Genomic DNA, 20,561 nt, shown 5'->3' with positions numbered 1-20,561 from the left:
CCACCCACTGCCCTGGATCAGAGGCAATCCAGCAAGACAGCACATTCACAGCAAGGCTGCTTCATTTGATCGGTAAACCCCCTCTCCATCCCCTTATTCAGAAAATGAGAAGATGGGGAGAAATACCTTCGGGCTATATCTCCATTCTAGGAGCAGTATTAGGGAGGTATGCTCAAAGGTCATGCTCCATATTGATTAAATTGTACTTAATGTTCAACAGCAATGAAAATCCTTGCTCACAAAGGCAAGTACTAGGGTACATCAGCAATGAGTTCGGAGCAACAAACAGACTGACACATTTGTTTCACAACTGACCATGTGTGAACCAACATGATACAGCTCACACATCTAATCACTTTGATAAGACCAAGATTGGAATATGCAGCAACGATGTGGTCACCAAGTACAAAAAAATGTATAACAAAACTTGAAAGAATACAAAGAGCAATTACAAAATTGGCACCAACACTCAAAACTATCATATGAAGAGAGACTAGTAAAACTTGAGCTACAGACACTAGAGCAAAGAAGAGAGAGAGGAGATTTGATAGCTATTTACAGAATCATGAAAGGCATAGAAACTATTGATAGAGAGGATGATAGAAATACAAGAGGACACGGAAAGAAAATCAAGAAAGACAGCTATAGAAGAGATCTGAAAAAGAACAGCTTTCCTCACAGAGTAATAGACATTTGGAACAAGTTAGATGAGAAAGTGGTGTGTGCAAAAATAATACATGAATTTAAAGATAGTTTAGATAAAATGAGATATGAAGACGGGACCCCACGAGCATAGCTCCCCTTCCCGTAAAATACAACTAGGTAAATACATCTATAACAGTCATTTTCTCTCTGCAGATTTAAATGTTTATGTAATCTTTCATTAGTCATCTAAGTACCCCTGTAAACCATCCCGAGAACCCCTGGGTTAGGTAGACCTTTTGAACAATAGGGGCCCAGTTTTTCCCTTTAGAAGAATTGGGATGTCAAATAAAATGAGACCCCCCTATTCTTCAAAAGCTCCACAACTACTACCACCACCACCATTATCATAATTGTCATCACCATTGTCAATATATTCTCATAACCATAGCCATAGCACTGCCCTGGGTCATAGCACTATATATCACCAATTATAATGACCCTGGCTGTCACCATTAGTATCATGCCTATTACCACACCAAAACAACTACTCTCATTACAAGGTTTGTGCATACCATTATTCTTACCAATATATATATATATGTACATATAGATATACATATATTTTTTTTCTAGCCTCTTACAGGAGAGATGATATTTGCAACTACAGTACTGGCACTCCTAGCACTCCTAGTCACAGTTTTCATCATCATTTTCATCAAATTTGTCAGATGTCGGAATTACCAGAAACCCTACACTATCCCTATTCCAACTTTTGACTCCATTGACACTCCAAGTAACCTCCTTCTTCTGTATGAGCTTGATGTTCATAATCAGGCTCAGCAGTTACTGAGGGACCTGAAAAAAGCCTTGAAGGTTCCTCCAAAAGGGAACAGTCAAACCAACAAAGACAAAAAGGACAGATTTCCAGATGAAGCAGGTATAGCCAGCAAGTTTCAGGTAGGTTGTGTAGGAGTAAAATGGATTACACAACTCGTTAACTGTTTAATAAATTATGTTCAAATCTCATCAGATATGTAATTGAGTGGTTGATCAGCTACTTGCTTATATGAACTTTGTATGTGTATCTACCTAATTGTATTTACCTAATTGTAGTATACAAGAAAGGAGCAACATTTGATAGGTCCTGTCTCCTATTTTCTAACACATACATACATATACCAAAGGCTTTTTCCCCCTTACACGGGGGATAACCAAAAAGAAAAGGCATAGAAACCACTCCCACCCATTCCATTCCCTACATACGAGTATTCCACTCCCCTCCACCCTCCTCCCTCCCTCTTATCTTAGCACCTCCTGGATGATGGGTCATCCCTGCATCTTGTCCACTGCCCTGGGTCAGAAGCAGTGTCGCAAGACACAGCACATCTACAGCAAGACCGCTTTATAAATTTAGTGACCCCCCTCTCCGTCCCCTCATGCAGAAAAGGAGAAGACAGGGAGAAATCCCTTAGGGCTGCATCAAAGTTTTCTCATACATACTTCCTCACCCCCCCCCCCCCATCCCCCACCCACTCCCCCTAATGCATCACAGCATCATCCATACACAACCCTTCTCCATTCACCCCTATCTTCTGTCCTCTCCCGTCCTTCCTCAACAGACATTCCTCTCTTTTGTAATGACCCTTTCACCCCATCCATCCATCTCATCCTAGGATGCCCCCTCATATTCACTTTTTCCACCTCTGCCTTCTACACCTCTTTTACTAATCTTTCTTCACTCATTCTTTCCATGTGTCCAAACCATCCTAATGTTCTTTCATCAACCCTATCTCCCAACTCCCTTTCCACCCCTGTTCTCCTCCTCACCTCCTCATTTCTCACTCTATCTAGCATAGTAACCCCTATCATACTTCTCAGACATTTCATCTCAAATACATTCAAACTCCTCTCTTTCTCTCTTATGTTCCATGTTTCTGCCCCATGCAGTGCTGTTGGCATAATCACTCCTTCATATAACCTCCTCTTAGCATCCATTCCCAAATGTCTATTTCTCATTACACTTTAATTCACCAAGGCATTTACTCAGTTCTCTCAATCTACATTCTACCTCCACCCCCACTCCTCCCTTTCCTGTCACATTCGCACTCAAGTATCTAAAACTATCCACTTCCTCCAGTCTCTCACCCTTAATGCTCACTTCCAGCCTGCTGTCACTCTCCCCTTGTACATCTCATCACCTTACTTTTGCCCACATTTATCTTCAGCTTCCTTCTTTCACACACCTTCTTAAACTCTGTCACTAACTTCCTCAATCCCTCCTCTGATCCTGCTACAAGCGCAGTGTTGTCAGCAAACAACAACTGGCTTATTTCCCACTTTTCTCAATTTTCTTTAACCATCTCCAACTCTTGACCCACTACCCTTGCATTCACCTCATGCACCACCCTCTCCATGTATAGATTGAACAGCCAGGGCAACATAACAAATTCCTGACTAAATCCTACCTTTACCTCAAACCATTCATTCTCCCCATTTCTAATCCTAACACAACCTCTACTACTCTCATAAAAAATATTGACTGCTCTTAACAGCTTTCCTCCTATCCCATATATCTGCAGTACCTCCCACAGTGTCTTCCTGTCTCCCCTGTCGTAAGCCTTTTCCTATAGCTTTCTCACATATCTGTCTTACCACAAAAATCTGATCTACACAACCCCTCCCTGTCCTAAAACCACACTGTTCCTCAACAATTACTCCCTCTGTTCACCTAATCCTTTCAATCAAGATCCTCCCATAAGCCTTCACAACTACACTCAAACAAGCTGATCCCTCTGGAACCACTACACTCACACTTGTCCCCCTTTACCTTGTAAAGCAGAACTATACAGGCACTCCTCCAGTCCTCCGGCACTCTACCCTCTCTTAAACAAACATTAAATAACCTCACCAGCCAGTCCACCATTGCTCTACCTCCTTTCTTCAGATATTCTGCATGACATCCATCCAACACAGTTAGCTTACCTGCTCTCATCATCTTAACAGCTACTTTCACTTCATCTTTCCCTATTTCTCCTCCATTTTCCTCACTTATCACTCTCATTTTCTTAGCGCTTCCCACTGCAACTACCTTTCCCTCCCTATCCTCCTTCACATTTAGCAACTCCCTAGAATACTCTGCCCACCTTCCTCTCACTGCCTTCTCTTCCACTATCATCTCTCCATCTGCACCTTTTACCTTTTCTTCTCTACTTGATTCGCCTCCTCTTCTTTTAATTTCTTTCCAAAACATCTTTTTATTACTTTCAAAATTTTCTGTCATACTCTTACCCCATATCACATCTGCTCTCCTCTTTGCTTCCTTTATCTTAAGCTTAATTTCCCTTCTCTTTACTTTGTATTTCTCATATGATTCCCTCGTCCTAATTGGTAGCCAATCTATGAATGCCTGTTTCTTCTCTTCTACATCCTTCTTTGCTTCCTCATCCCACCACTCACTACTCTTCCTTCTATATCCTCCCGCCCTCCTTGTTCCACACACCATCTTCGCACACCTTATGACTCCCTCCTTGAACCATCCCCATTCCTCCTCCACTCCTAGTTCTACTCTATCTTTCACTCCCTACCACTCATCCCACATCTTCTTAAATTCCTCCTTTCCTTTCTCATTTAAGTATTTCACTCTAAGCACTTCCCTACCTTCTGCCCTTTTCCTCTTTCTCCACCTATTCTCCACTCTCAATTTACCTTCCACCAGAAAATTATCTCATATTCCCCTACTCTCTCCCCTTAGAATATGTATATCCTTAACTCATCCTACCATACTCCTGGTCACCACTATATAGTCCATTAATGCTCTTTCTGCCACCCTTCCATCCACCATCCTCTCCCATGTGTACTTATGCTTGACTTTCTTCCTGAACACTGTATTTGTTATCAACTCTCTTTCAAGACACATCTCCACCATCAATTTTCCTCTACGAATTTTACCTGGAACTCCATACTTCCCAATCACTCTGTCTATTGGTTCATTTCCTACCCTAGCATTAAGGTCTCCCAGTACAACTACATTGATGTTTCTCCCTAATCCCTCTATGCACTCATTTATAACTACCCAAAAAGCATCCCTTTCGTCTACGCTCTTCTCACTACCAGCCCCATACGCACTTACAAAAATCCATATCTCCCTTCCCAGCTTCACCTTCATCCACATCAACCTTGATGAAACCTCCCTCCACTCCACTACATGCTTACTTATCTCTTCACTTACTAGTATAGCCACCCCTTCTCCCCCTTGTCCCCTCCTCACTCCTGAGTACCTCAAGTATCAAATGCATGCTACTCTGCCACAATAACATGCAGCCAATTTCCCAGACGGAGACATACCTAGACTCAAATCCATGACAGTTCCAATTTAATCTATGCCTTTAATTTCCAATTATCATATTTAGATTTGAACTCAAGTATTGTTTGAACTTGGGCTATATCACCTTCTAAGTTATTCCACATATTTATATATCTATGTGGAAAACTGTATTTCTTCACATCCTTTTGACATATGGTCTTTCTTAATTTACTTCCTTGACTTCTCATATCCCTCCCATCTTTAATCAGAAGATCTCCTCTATCAATCCAATCTGTCCCCTTTAGTGACCTGAACAGTGTAATCATGTCACATCTTTCTTTTTGATCTTTCAAAGTTGGTAGACCCAGTGCTTTTAATCTCTCCTCATATAGTTTATCTGTCATGCTGGGATCCAGTTTGGTTGTTTTCCTTTGTATTCTCTCAATCTTACTTATATCCTTCACTTTGTGTGGGAACCATACTACTGACGTATATTCCAGTTTTGGATGTATCAGGGTTTCAATGATTTTTTTTATCATCTCTTCATCCATGTAATGGAACATAACTTTAATCTTCTGCAGTACTTCATATGTCTCTCCCACAATCCTGCTGATATGTCTGTCAGGTAACAGGTTGTCATTTATCAAGACTCCCAAGTCTTTCTCCTCTTTTGCTTTTGTAATGTATTCACTTCCCAAGGAATAGTTTAAGTATGGCCTTTTTCTGTTATTGCTCGTTTCCAGCACTTTGTCTTTTTTGTATTGAATTTCATTTCCCATTCTTGGGTCCATGCAAAAATGGTATCTAGAGCTTTTTGCAATATTCTACTGTCCCCCTCATTTTTAACTTTTCTCATGATTTTTGCATCATCTGCACACATGTTGGTATAGCTTGCTGTTCCTTCTATTATGCATTAACATAAACAAGAAACATTACTAATGTAAGCACTGAATCTTGTTGAACTTTGCTCATTACTGTTCTCCAGCTTGACATCTTGTCCTTTACTACTGTTCTAATGTATCTTTTTATCAAAAAGTCTTTAATCCATCTTAATAGTTTGCCTCTCTGTCCTCCAACATGCTCTAATTTCCACATAAGTCGAGCGTGAGATACTTTATCAAATGCCTTCTCTAGCCAAGTACATGCAGTCCACCCACCCCTCTCTCTTTTGCAGCACATCAATCACTCTTGAGTAAAAATTGAAAAGGTTTGACACACATGACCTTCCAGATCTGAAGCCAAACTGATTGTCTGTCAGAATGTTCATCTTTTCAAGATATTTGGTCCATCAATCTTTCACAATCCTTTCACATAATTTCTTTGTGCTTGCTAGTGATACTGACCTAATTTAGTGGTGTTTCCTTGTTTCCACCTTTGTGAATTAGCACCACATATTTCCCTTTCCAATCAAGTGGCACACTGCCTTCTCTCAATGAATATGTAATAAGAGTGTGGATCTTGTCCACTAGTTGTTCCTTACATTCTTTGAATATACAATTTGAGATCCCATTAGGTTCTGAGGCTTTTGTGTATATACCTAATTCTCATATACAGGAAAGGAAAAATGCTCATTGGGTCCTGTCTCCCATTCTCTAATTTTCTAATATACCTAGATTCAAATTTATGTACGATTCCAATTTAATCTATATCTTTGATTTCCGGTTATCTTATTTAGATTTGTACTCATATATTCTTTGAGTTTGGGCTATATCATCTTCTAAGTTATTCCACATTTATACATTTATATGGAAAACTGTATTTTTTTACATCCTTTTGACCTGTGATCTTCCTTAATCTATTTCCATGACCTCTTAAAGCCCCTCTCCCAATCTTTAATCAGGATATCTCTTCTATCAATCCAATTTGTCCCCTTTAGTGACCTGAATATTGTAATCATGTTACCTCTTTTTCTTTAATCTTTCAAAGTTAGTAGACCCAGTACTTTCAGTCTTTCCTCGTATGGTTTATCTGCCAGGCTGGGGACCAGTCTGGTTGCTGCCTTTTGTATTCTCTTATTTTTGCTTATATACTTCACTCTGTGTGAGGACCATACTACCGACGTATATTCCAGTTTTGGACATATCAATGTTTTAATGAGTTTTTTCATCATCTCTTCATCCATGTAACAGAACTCCACTTTAATCTTCTGCAGCAGTCCATATGTCTCTCCCACAATCCTGCTGATATGTCTGTTAGGTGACAGGTTGTCATTTACCAACACTCCCAATAGTTAGTAAGGTCTTCCTTGTTTCCCCCTTTATATACTAGTATTATATTTGCTCTTTTCCAATCTTCTGGAACTTTTCCTTCTTTCAATGAACTGCTTATTAGAATATGTATTTTGTCTGTTAGTTCATTCCTGCATTCTCTCAAAATCCAGTTTGCCATTTCATCTGGTCCATGCGATTTTCTGACATCGAGATTACTCAAGTGATTTAGTATTTCATTCCTTGTTACTTTTATCTCTTTCATAGAGGAGACTTTCTCCTCCCACTCAATATCTCTAAGTTGTATAGTCTCCCTCGTAACCACCGATTTAAAATGTTTGTTCATAATTTCTACCATTTCTATTTCCTCTGTGTAATCAATTCCTCCTTGTCGTAGCTTTTCTAATTCTTGTTTGTTTTTCAGTTTGTTGTTTACAAATCTGTAAAATAGTTTTGGTTAATCTAAAAAAAATTCTATGACATCCTTTTCGTATTTTCTCTTTTCTTCTCTGCACACTTGTACATATTGATTTCTATAACTAGTATATATTTTCCATTTTCAGGTCTTTTGTCTTAACTCCATTTTATCCAAGCTTTATCCCTTTTGTCTTTTAACTCCCTATATCTTTTGTTGTACCAACACTTTACATATCCTTTTTCTTGTTTTTGTCTTGGAACATACTTTTCCACTCCTTTATAATTTTTTGGTCAAAATATCCCATTTCTCTTCTACTGTTGTTTCCTCCTTGTGTATCCTTTCCCAGTCTGCTTTTTTAAAGAATTCTCTTATTTTATATAAAAAACATACATCAATCTTCCCTTTCTATATTGTTCTTTTTTCACCTATTTTTCCTCCTTTAGTTCCAGTTCAACCAATATGTAGTCACTTTTACTTATTGGTGTATTATGTTTAATCTTGTCCACTATTTCGGGCTCTGGTGTGATTATTAGGTTCAGTCTCGATGGCTCTTCCTCATTTCTATACCTAGTGTTTTCTTGTATCCATTGCATCATTGTATGTTCTATAATCATACATTTCCCCATAGGTCACCTCCACCTTTCATTATCATCTCTTCCAAGCAGATTTCTTTACAATTAAAGTCACCCATTATAACTATTCTTCCTCCATCTTCCATTATCTTATTTAGTGTTATCCTTGTGTTTTCTAACATATTTTTGTGTTCTCTCTCTTCCCATGAAGCCATTTTAGGAGGCACATAATTTACAACAAACTTCCTGCTCTTCCCATCCCTGTCCTTCACTTCCATCATAATCATCTCTACTCTATTCTTTCCATATGTGATATTCCTCACATTTATACCCTTCTTAGTCAGGAACATAATTCCACCACCTCTCTGTTTCTAATCCAATAATTATATGCACCATGTCCTACACTGTTGGGTGGTAGTGGACCTTTCAATTTTGTCTCTACAATTCCCATTATGTCCGGTTCTTTTTCCTTCAGGTAATCATTCAGTTCGTTCAAGCCTGTTATTAAGACATCCATATTCGTGTAAGACACTTTTAATTTTCTGCTACTTCCATCGTGTTTTCTGTTTCCCTTCCGTTTTTCTCTGCTATGAACCATTTCCTCACTTTCATATCCACTACTCTCCAATAGAATTGATCTTTTTCTGACTGTTCTTTTCTCGTTTTTTCCTTAGCTTCTAGTCTTTTTGTTTTCTCATCCTCTCTTTCCTCTTTATTCATTTCTCTTTTTATCCATACCTGCTTATACTTATCACTGTCTGCTAGTTTCCCTGTTTTTGCTAAGATATTCTCTGCTAACGTTTGTGACCTGAATTTAACCTTAATTGGTCTGGTCTTATCTGTATTGTATTTCCCTATTCTATATATTTCTTCAGTTTCTTTCCCTGTTTCTTGTTCATCTTTTTGAACTACTTCTAATATCTTGTTTATCTTTTCCTTCTCTTTTACTCATGTGGTCCTATTTGAATTATGCTTCTCTTCCATCCCTAATATAAATATACATTTCTTTTTGTCCGCTAAGTCTCTTACTATATTCTCCTTCTCTCTCATTACTTTAATAACTGTGTCCTTAGTTTGTTCTTTCATCTGTTGTGTCACTATATCTCTAGACACAATTTTGTTGTTCTCTTGGACTTTTCTCCAACCCTGTGCATCTTTTGCTATGGACTCTTTATTCTCTTTATTATTCTTTAATTCCTCATTCTCATCCTTTACTTCTATTAACTGTCTTTTGAATTCTTCTATTTCTTTATTTAGGTTTTGATTCTCCATCTTTAGTTCTTCCAGTTTATCAACTCTTTGGGTAACTAGTATTAATTGGTTAAACCTAACCTCCCATGCTTCATTATTATTATTATTATTATTATTATTTTTTTTCTTTTTTTTTTTTTTTTTTTTTTTTTTTTTTTTTTTTTTTTTTTTTTAGTTTCTCCTCCAGATTCACTAGTCGGGGGAGGTTGTCACCTCCTCCCTCATTTAATCCATAAAAGCAGTTATCTTCTCTTTCCATTGAGCTGCTATTATCTATATATCTGCTTTTGGCACCTCTGCTTCCTTGTTCTTCCCCGTCTATGTGTTTTGCACCCCTTTTGTCTACACCCCTTCTAACATCCGGGGCCCGTTCCTCCCCTTCCTCATTTCCTTCCATTTTCCTCAGTAATCACTCTCTCCTTTTTCTTCACCTTCCCACTACACCACAAGCTTTCCCCTTCCCTACTAATACAACAAAGGTACTCCCTTGTTGAGATCGACGAAATTTGAAGTTTTCCTGGAGTTCCAAACTTCGCTGTCACTTTGACCGGTGTATTTACCTAGTTGTATTTACCTAGTTGTATTTTACGGGAAGGGGAGCTATGCTCGTGGGGTCCCGTCTTCATATCTCATTTTATCTAAACTATTTTTAAATTCATGTATTGTTTTTGCACACACCACTTTCTCATCTAACTTGTTCCAACTGTCTATTACTCTGTGAGGAAAGCTGTTCTTTTTCAAATCTCTTCTATAGCTGTCTTTTTTTATTTTCTTTCCGTGTCCTCTTGTATTTCTGTCATCCCATTTTATCAGATTCTCTCTATCAGTAATTTCTATGCCTTTCATGATTCTGTAAATAGCTATCAAATCTCCTCTCTCTCTTCTTTGCTCTAGTGTCTGTAGTTCAAATTTTTGTAGTCTCTCTTCATATGATAGTTTTGAGAGTGTTGGTGCCAATTTTGTAATTGCTCTTTGTATTCTTTCAAGTTTTGTTATACATTTTTTTTGTACTTGGTGACCATGTCGTTGCTGCATATTCCAATCTTGGTCTTATCAGGGTGATTAGGATTTTCCTCACCATTTCTTCATCCAGGTATGTAAATGCCACTTTGATTGTTCTTATTAAATTATAAGTTTCTCCAAAAATCTTATTTATATGTTTCTCAGGTGACATATTATTCATAACAATGACTCCCAGGTCCTTCTCATTTTCGACTTTTTTTATTCCTTCTTCTCCCAAATTATATGATCCTGTTATTCTGTTTTTGCTTTTCCCAAATTCCATTATACTACACTTTTTTGTATTGAACTCCATCTCCCACTTCCTACTCCATTCTTGTACTTTATTTAGATCTCTCTGTAGTGATTCACAATCTTCTTCAGTTTTCACTCTTTTCAGTAGTTTTACATCATCTGCAAAGAAGCTCATATAGCTTTCAATTCCTTCATCCATATCATTAATATATATAGCAAACATTATTGGGGCCAGAACTGTTCCCTGCGGGACACCGCTTATTACTTCATTCCATTTTGAGTGCTGGTCTCTTATCACTACTCTCATTTTTCTTTCTTGCAAAAAGTCTTCCATCCAATTTAGCAATTTACCTTGTATTCCTCCTTCATATTCTAATTTCTTAAGCAACTTCTTATGTGGTACTTTGTCAAAAGCTTTTTTTAGGTCTAGAAATGCACAATCAGCCCATCCATCTCTTTCTTGTATTATATCTATTAGCCTTGAATAGAAACATATTAAATTGGTGACGCATGATCGTCCTTGTCTGAATCCAAATTGCCTTGGATTTAGTACTTTTTTTTTTTCCAAGTATTTTACCCATCTACTTTTGATAATTCTTTCACAAATTTTTGCTATTGTACTTGTTAGAGAGACTGGTCTATAGTTGGTAGGTTCTTTTTTATTTCCTCCTTTATATATAGGTACTATATTTGCTTTTTTCCAATCTTCTGGAACTTTTCCTTCTTTTAAGGAACTGCTTATTATGCTATGTATTTTGTCTGCCAGTTCATTCCTGCATTCTTTCAGAATCCAGTTTGCTATTTCATCTGGCCCATGCGATTTTCTGACATCAAAATTACCCAAGTGTGTCAATATTTCATTCTTTGTTACTTCTATTTCTTCCATAGGGGGGACTTTTTCTTTCCACTCAATCTCTTCAGGTTGTATATTTTCCCTTGTAAACACTGATTTAAAATGTTTGTTCATAATTTCTGCCATTTCCATTTCCTCAGTGTATTCAACTCCTCCTTGTCTTAATTTCTCCAAGTCTTGTTTGTTTTTCAGTTTATTGTTTACAAATCTGTAGAATAGTTTTGGTTGATCTTTACACTTTTCTATAACATCTTTTTCATATTTTCTTTTTTCCTCTCTGCACTTTTGTACATATTCATTTCTATAACCAGTATATATTTTCCATTTTTCAGGTCTTCTGTCTTTTTTCCATCTGGTCCAGGCTTTGTCTCTTTTGTCTTTTAACTCCCTACAACTTTTGTTGTACCAGCATTTTACATATTCTTTTTCTTGTTTTTGTCTTGGGACATACTTTTCCACTCCTTTTTTGTAAATTTTTGTCAAAATATTCCATTTCTCTTCCACTGATGTTTCTTCTTTGTATATTTCTTCCCAGTTTTCTTGTTGGAAGAATTCTCTTATTTTATCAAAGTTTGTTTTTTCATACATCCTTCTTCCTTTTCTATATTGTTCATTTCTTTTCATATATTTTTCTTCATTAAGTTCCAGTTCAATCAATATGTGGTCACTTTTACCTATTGGTGTTTTATATTCAATCTTGTCCACTATTCTAGGTTCAGATGTAATTATTAAGTCTAGTCTCGATGGTTCTTCTTCATTTCTATACCTAGTGTTCTCTTGTCTCCATTGTGTCATTGAATGGTCAGTAATCATCTCAAGTAGAGCATTTCCCCATGAGTCATCACCACTCTTTACTGTCATTTCTTCCCAGCAGATTTCTTTGCAATTAAAGTCGCCCATCATAACTATTCTTCCTCCGTCTTCCATTATTTTAGTTAATGCTATCTTTGTGTCCTCTAACATACTTTTATGTTCACTCTCCTCCCATGATCACTCTCCTCCCATGATCACAAATTTTCTGCTCTTCTTATCTCGGTCTTCCACTTCTATCATAATCATCTCTACTGTATTCTTTCCATATATGACACCTTTCACGTTTATATCCTTCTTAGTCAGGAACATAACTCCACCCCCTTGTTTTTTCTCTCTGTTTCTAATCCAATAATTGTATGCATCATGTCCTACACTGTTGGGTGGTAGTGGGCCTTTTAATTTTGTTTCTACAATTCCCATTATGTCCGGTTCTTTTTCTTTCAAATAATCATTCAGTTCATTCAATCCTGTTATCAATCCATCTATATTTGTGTAAGACGCTCTTAGTTTTCTGCCACTTCCATTGTGTTCTCTGTTTCCCTTATGTTTTTCTTTTGTATGTCGAACTGCTTTATTTTCATGTTCACTACTCTCCAATAGAATCTCTCTTTCTCTGACTCCGTTCTTTCCTCGTTTTTTGCCTTAGCTTCAAGTCTTTTCTGCTTTTCTGCCTCTCTTTCCTCCTTATTCATTTCTCTTTTTATCCATACCTTTTTATATTGATCATTTGTTGCTAGTTTCCCTGTTTTGGATAGAATTTTCTCTGCCGTTGTCTGTGACCTGAATTTAATCTTAATTGGTCTGGTCTTATCTGTACTATATTTTCCGAGTCTGAATTTTTCCTCAATTTCCTTTATAATTTCTGGTTCATCTTCCTGGACTAATTTTAATAAACTGCTTACTCTTTCATTTTCCTCCTTGATTCTTGCGGTTCTATCTGTGTTATGTTTCTCTTCCATTCCTAATATAATTATACATTTCTTTTTGTCAGCTAATTCTCTTACTATATTCTCCTTCTGTCTCATCACTTTAATAACTGAGTCTTTATTATGTTCTTTCAATTGCTGTTTGACTATGTCAGTGAATGAAACCTTATTCCCTTCTTGGGTTGTTCTCCAATTTTTAGCTTCTTTAGCTATTGTCTCTCTGTTTTCATTACTATTCTTCTTCAATTTCTCATTCTCCTCCTTTACATTTCTTAACTGTCTTTTTAGGTCCTCTATTTCATCAGTTAAGTTTCTGTTTGCCTTCTCTAGTTGTTCCAACCTTTCAATTCTCTGGAAAATGGAGTCAACATCACCTAACCTACTTTCCAAGTCCTCGATCACCTTATCAACTCTCTCCTCTAGTCTTATCAGTCGTGGGGGGGGGGTTGTGTCCCCCCCACCCTCTTTAAATCCCTGGAACATATTCTCGTCACTTTCTACTGTATTGCTCCTCTCTATACTTCTAATCTTTACATTTTTATTAGACATTTCATCATCGCTCAGTCTTTTGTTTACCTTTCGCTTGTCTGGCTGGGCCAAGTCTACTCCCTCCTCATTTCCTTCCATTTCCCTCAGTAATCCCTCCCCTTTTCCTCTTTCCCTACTTTCCCACTACTCCACGAGCAATTTCCCCCCCACCCTGTAAAAACACTAGGCACTTCTCTTTGCGTTGGGATCCACAGACTTCAGTTTTCTTCAGAACGTCATCCAAGCCGTCCATTCGCTGAAGTGTGTGTGTGTGTGTGTGTGCAGCCTAATTGTATTTACCTAATTCTAGTATGCAGGAAAGAAGCAATGCTCTTATGGTCCCATCTCCTGGCCTCTAATTCATCATACCTAGCTTCAAATTCATGTAGTTCTAACTTAGTCTCTATCCTTGATTTCCAATTATCATATTTAGATTTGAATCCATGGATTGTTTCAGCTTAGGGTGTTAACTTTTAAGCTGTTCTAAGTACTTATGCATCTATATTGAAAATTATATTCCTTCACATCCTTTGGACATATAGTCTTCCTTTATTCATTCTCATGACCTCTTAAAGTCTTCCTGTCCTTAATGAAGAGATCTCATCTATTATTGTAATCTTTTACCTTTACTGATCTGAATATTGTAATCATATCACCTTTCCCCGTCAATCTTTTAAAATTAGCAGACCCAGTTCTTTTAATTTTTCATCATATGGTTTATCTGCCAAGCTAGGGACCAGATTGGTTGCTGATGTTTGTATTCTTTCGATCCTGCAAGCATTTTTCATTCTATGTGGGGACCATCCTACTGATGTCTATTCCAGTCTTGGACAGATCAGGGTTTCAAAGAGTTTTTTCATCATCTCTTCGTCCATATAGTGAAAAGACTCTAATTTTCTGCAGCAGTCTGCATCTTTCTCTCACAGTCCTGTCGATATGTCTATCTACACTCCCAAATCTTTCTTCTCTTTTGTTTTTCTAGTGGATTTACTTCCCAAGAATTAGTTTAAAAATTGTCTTTGCAGCAATTTCCCATTTTCAGTGCTGTTTTTTTTTTTTTTTTTTATCTCCCATTCTTGACTCCAAAAATAGTGTCTATTTTTTCAATATCCAAGAGTCCTCCTCATTTTTCACTCTGCTCATGATTTTTGCTTAATCTACAGACATGTTGCCATAGCTTGTTCCCTCCATCATGTCATTGTCATAACTAGAAACATTATTGGTGCATGTACTGAACCTTGTGGAACTTCTCTCATAACTGCTCTCCATATTGCCATCTTACCCTTTAATACTGTGCCCATGTATCTTCCCTTCAAAAATATTTCATACATTAGAATAGTTTACATCTTTGTCCTCCAACATGCTCCAATTTCCACATAAGTCGACTATGAGGTACTTTATCAAAAGCGTTCTCTAGGTCGAGGTATACACAGTCCACCCAGCCCTTTCTCTCTTGCATCACATCAGTCACTCTCAAGTAAAAGTTTATAAGGCTTGACACAAATGATCCTCCAGATCTGAAGCCAAACCTGTCTGCCAGAATGTTCATCTCCAAGATACTTGATCCATCGATCTTTCACAATCCTTTCACATAATTTCACTATTGTGCTGGTCAGTGATACTGGCCTGTAATATAATGGTGTCTTCATACTTCTATTTTTGTGACTTGATACCACATTAACCCTTTTCAAATCGAGGAGCACTATGTCTTCTTTTAACGAACATACAATAAGACTAAAAATCTTGTCTGCCAGTTGTTCTATTCATTCTTTGAATATCTTGTTTGAGATCCCATTAGGTCCTGAAGCTTTTGTCATATCCAATGATCCCAGGAGATTGAGCACTTCCCTCACTTTTACATTTATGTCTTCTAAACCTGAATTCTTGCTCCCTTTGCTATCCTAAAAAAAAAAATTGCTCTTCCATTATTTCTGCCCGAGTTGAGGTCTTCTAAAAGACTTCACCACCCATATTAGCATGGTGATTATGTCTCTGTGTCTCTAATAACCATTGATACACCTATAAAACACTTTTGGTTCATCTTTGCATTAATCTACAACACCTCATTCAGAATTACTTTCTTCCTCCCTGTCAATTCTCGTATAGTTGTTTCTAGTTTGTTTGTAAGCTTCTTTTGTTTTAATACTTCTCTTCCTCCATTTCCTCAAGTGTGTGTATTTACCTAATTGTACACTAAGGTAAGTGTAAATTAAATTCTTAAAGTCTTTACCTATGATTTAAGGTCTTGAGTCAAGATATATCTGGACTTCTTGTAAAGCTTCTTTGGAGGCTCTCCAGCTGTAAAACACTTCTTTGCTTGTGTGTGGCTTATAGTTGTGAGCAATAATCCAAGTGGTGTTATCAGTTACTTTCATGTGGTGATAAGTATTTGAGGGTCTCTTGTTCTGAACATTCGTATTATGTAGACCATGATTTTCTTGCATTTAGCCCCTGTCTTATCAATATTAATATCAAAGGAAGCATCACCCAGCAATATAATTCCTATATCTCTTACATTACTTGTTTTCTTTATATTTCTGTTGGGGTTTACACACTGTATGCGTTTCATTTTTCTTGGTTTCCAAAGCTCATACCCTCAAATTTGTCTTTATTGAACAACATTTTTTTTTTTTTCAAATCTTATTGATAATAAACAGAAAGAAAAAACAAATAAAGAAAATAGATGAAAAAATTGAATATGGCAAAATGTGAAGCTGTAAAAAACATTAAAAAAAAAAAATCCTCCCCTTCATGAGCAGTTGGCTCAACCAAAACAGCAATGTGGTATTATCAACAAACACCTCAAGAAGAGATCCAATATATTATTTTCTTATGTACTCTAAGTTACCATCATAGTATGCCTTTCTGATTTTTACTGAATGAAATAAGCCTGTTATATTCACATAGCTGACAGTTGAGGAGTCAATAATTTATGAGTTGATGGCCAAATAACTAAAAATAATTTATACTGAAAGAGTTTCTTTAGTTTCTGAGCCCAAATAACTAGGAAAAATCCCCTTTGTAAGGAATCTGAAATTGTATTTCCATCTTGAAAATTATAATTCTATCTGTGCCTACACATATGCAATCTAAATATGATAATTTGAAATAAAGGATATAGACTAAGTTGGAACTGTACATGAATGGCTAGGCATGATAATTTAGACAGTAGGGGACAGGGCCCAGTGAATGTTGCTCCTTTCCTGTGTACTACATTTAGATAGATACTGCATGTGTATGTGTAACCTTCTGATGAAAAAAACAGCTACCAGCAAATTACTCAGGTCTTCTTCTCCCTTAGGTAAACGATCTACATAACACAGATGAGACAAATATTCTTGACCCATTATCATGGGTATACAGACAGCTCGACCCAGACAACACCTGCAAAGTCATCATCATTTCCTCAGTACAAGCCAAGGCCACTGAGCTTTATATTACACAGTTGGAGAGACAGAAGATCACCCACTCTAATGAAAATCTCCTGGAACAACTCAGAGGTCAAGAACAAAAGTTGTCCTCAGATGTAAACACTGGAGGGTCAAAAGGCATAACTTCCAAGAATGTGGGTAGGTTCTCATGTAAGTCCACTTCTGAGCCTGTGACCAAGAGTGTGGATGGCCTCTGTGATAAGTCCTCAGATACTATAGCTGTAGTTGATGAGACAAAGATGGAGCTTCTAGGCAAGCACAAGGGTGACATCACAGAAGAGCTCATGGACAAAAGAATGTCCTTGGATAGACCCACAAGTTTCCTCTTTAGGAAAGCCCTCCAATTCATCATCAACCAAAACATTGGTTTTAACTACTCAAAATTTTTTCAAATAAGGTACGATCTTGTTCAATCTCTGACTCTGTATATTTGGAGTTAATTCACAAGCACCACCAATTAAAAAAAAAGAACTACAACAGCAATATACTATGCAAACATTTATAACAACCTAACACCTATACCTCCTATATTTTGCAGACTGAGTGGTGGGGATCCCCATGTTCTTCAGTATGTGACACCTTCACGTGTTTTCACATGGCCTGACTATCGGTCTGAGTTCCTTCAAGCAATCCAGAATAAAGGCCCCTACAAAATTCCACAATGAGTTACAATAATAACGAGGTCTTTTTTTATGTAAATGAATTTCATAATTACGAACTGTATTTCCTTCAGCTGTGCCCCGAAATCACTGGACAGTGGAAGGAGGAGGGGTGGTTGAGGGCATGAGATTTCTCATACATTGGGAAATTGGTGAAGGGGGATAGCTGTAGTTGGGAGCCAAAGTCCAGGAAATTTGGAATGCAGACCAGGACCACACACATTCCCTTCAAGTCGAGCGTGTAATTTCGAAGGACTAGAGAAATGTTTCTAAAAAGAGGGGAGCAAACTCATGTAAATCACAGTCCTAGGGCTAATTCAACAGAACATACTAAACTTAATTCATTATGATTTAAGATATCTCCAGAATCATTGGCATGGAATAGATTCAACAAGTTTTATCTTTGTCATGAGACAGCAGTAAAAAGAAGATGGGCCGAGTATTTTAGGGAGTTGCTAAATGTGAAGGAGGATAGGGAGGGAAAGGCAGTGATGAATGAGGAAAGTGGAGGAGAAATAAGGAAAGATGAAGTGAAAGCAGTTATTAAAATTATGAGAGCAAGTAAGACACCTGGGTTACATGGGTGTCATGTAGAGTGTCTAAAATAAGGAGGTACAGTGATGGTGGACTGGCTGGTGAGGCTGTTTAATGTTTGTCTAAAAGAGGGTATAGTGCCGGAGGACTAGAGGAGTGCATGTATAGTTCCACTTTACAAGGGAAAAGGGGACAAGTGTGAGTGTAGTAGTTTCAGAGGGATCAGTTTGTTGAGTGTAGTTCAGAAGGCTTATGGGAGGGTTTTGATTGAGAGGATTAAGAGAGGAACAGAGGGAGTAATTGGTGGGGAACAGTGTGGGTTTTGAAAAGGTAGGGCTTGCGTGGATCCTTTTTTGTGGTAAGGCAGATGTGTGAGAAAGCTTTAGGAAAAAGTAAGGATTTTTTTTGGGGGGAGGTGACTTTATGGATTTGGAAAAGGCTTATGACAGGGTAGACAGGAAGGCAATGTGGGGGGTATTGAAGATATATGGGAAAGTTGTTAAGAGCAGTTAAGAGTTTTTACAATAGTAGTAGAACACGTGTTAGAATTAGAAAGGGAGAGAGCGAGTGGTTTGAGGTACAGGTAGGACTTTACCCGGGATGTATAATGTTGCCTTGGCTGCTCAATTTATACATGGATGGGGAGGTGCGAGAGGTAAACGCAAGAGCAATGGGCTGGGGACCGGAGATGATTAAAGAAAATGGAGAAAAGTGGGAGAATAGTGTGAATGCACATGATGTTTACGGAGGGTGACGATACGGTAACGTACAGTCAACGTTCCGTTAAGTGCCGGTATAGTGTGAATCAGCCCTTGCCGGTCGACCGGTAAGCGTCAGCTGTTCGGGACAGGTCTTGTCGGCAGAGAAAATTTTATTTGTTCGAAGAAGACATATTACACGTCACACAACGTCATAACTACACATCACAGGACGTCACACTATGAGATGATAGATATCGAGCCATACGACGTCGCGTACGTCGCAGCAGCAGCACCAAACGGTTGTTGAACATCAGATCTAACCAGAGCCCGGCCGGTATCCCACTTAACAATGGAATTAGGCCGACCTGACCTTGACCTCTTACGACACCTGGTCCGCACAACAATACGGCCGTTGAGAAGTGTATGCCCACAGAAGAAATTATCCTTATATTTTGGTTTTCAGAAAATGAGGAAGGTTGTGAGTTGCGGAGCAAGTAAAGGCAGTTTGGTTTTACGGATCTACTCTAGTAAATCGTAGCCAGTTGTCTTGTGCAGAACCAGTCGTGATCTGCGCTAAGAAGCAAGGAAAATGACCACGAAGGCTGTGACGGTAGCCACTACATAATTTTTTTGTCGTACAGTATATATTTACAATGTGACAGAAGTAGGTATTTACATGGTTGAGTAATACACTCAATATTAAACAAAATATTATATACAATTATGATATATAGAAGGACATGGCATATTTAGATGATACATGGTGAAAAATAAAATATAAGGAAAATTCCTTCTGTGGACGTACGCTTCTCAACGGCCGTATCGTTGTGCGGACCAGGTGTCCTAAGAGGTCAAGGTCAAGTCGGACTAATTCCATTGTTAAGTGGGACTCTGGCCGTGTTCTGGTTAGACCTGACGCTCAACAGCCGTTTGATGCTGGTGCTGCGACGTACGCTATGTCGTATGGAACTGGAGTCAGAAATGGGAAGTGGACTTCAATATTAACAAGTGTAGCATATGGGCAGGAGAATTTTTTGCATACATACCTCATTGATAGTGATGGCTAGTTGTGCACTCGTTATTTTGTTAAGAGTATTTTTCCTATGCCTTTTTATGAACTTATTCTCATTTGGAAGGAGGTTTGTGACTTCACTGTAAATAATCATTATTGCTAGATCACGATTTCGGGTACAAGACCCATCTTCAGTAGCTTGGAATATTCTTTCTCTATATTTATAAACCAGTCGTAATTTATTGGATTTTTGTTATGACCGACTAAGGGAATCTCGTCCGGTTTTACAAAATAAATTGAAACGTAAGATTAAGAACAGTGATTGGACAAAGGCTGCAAATCCTAATTTTGTAGTGAACCTATCAGCTAAACAGCTTCGTGAAGATATCTCTTGTGCACTAGTTTACGGGTTAAAATTCGCCTATTCCAACAAGGAGTTGGATTATGTAGATAT

The 20,561-nt window shown here is 37.8% G+C and overlaps 1 protein-coding gene across 5 annotated transcripts in view; it reads left to right on the top strand.

Annotated features, from left to right (window-relative positions):
• LOC143026520 (uncharacterized) overlaps positions 1–19,440 on the top strand; it is a 79,306-nt gene extending 59,866 nt beyond the window's left edge. For 2 of the 5 annotated variants that reach the window (XM_076187061.1, XM_076187060.1), the window contains exons 5-7: positions 1,279–1,602; positions 17,072–17,598; positions 17,740–19,436. In XM_076187061.1, coding sequence (XP_076043176.1) covers positions 1,279–1,602; positions 17,072–17,598; positions 17,740–17,866 — 978 coding nt within the window. In that variant the 3' untranslated portion in view covers positions 17,867–19,436. Of the gene's footprint in view, positions 1–1,278; positions 1,603–17,071; positions 17,599–17,739 lie in introns of all 5 variants that reach the window. The other 3 variants (XM_076187059.1, XM_076187058.1, XM_076187062.1) reach the window with 2 other exon arrangements.
• The last annotated feature ends 1,121 nt before the right edge of the window (positions 19,441–20,561 follow it).

The sequence above is a fragment of the Oratosquilla oratoria genome, chromosome 6 (genome assembly GCF_046742065.1).
Source record: "Oratosquilla oratoria isolate Oo_2021 chromosome 6, ASM4674206v1, whole genome shotgun sequence".
NCBI classification, from domain to species: domain Eukaryota; kingdom Metazoa; phylum Arthropoda; class Malacostraca; order Stomatopoda; family Squillidae; genus Oratosquilla; species Oratosquilla oratoria.
Note: the sequence above shows the minus strand (reverse complement) of the source record. Positions and strands in the feature narration are given on the sequence as shown.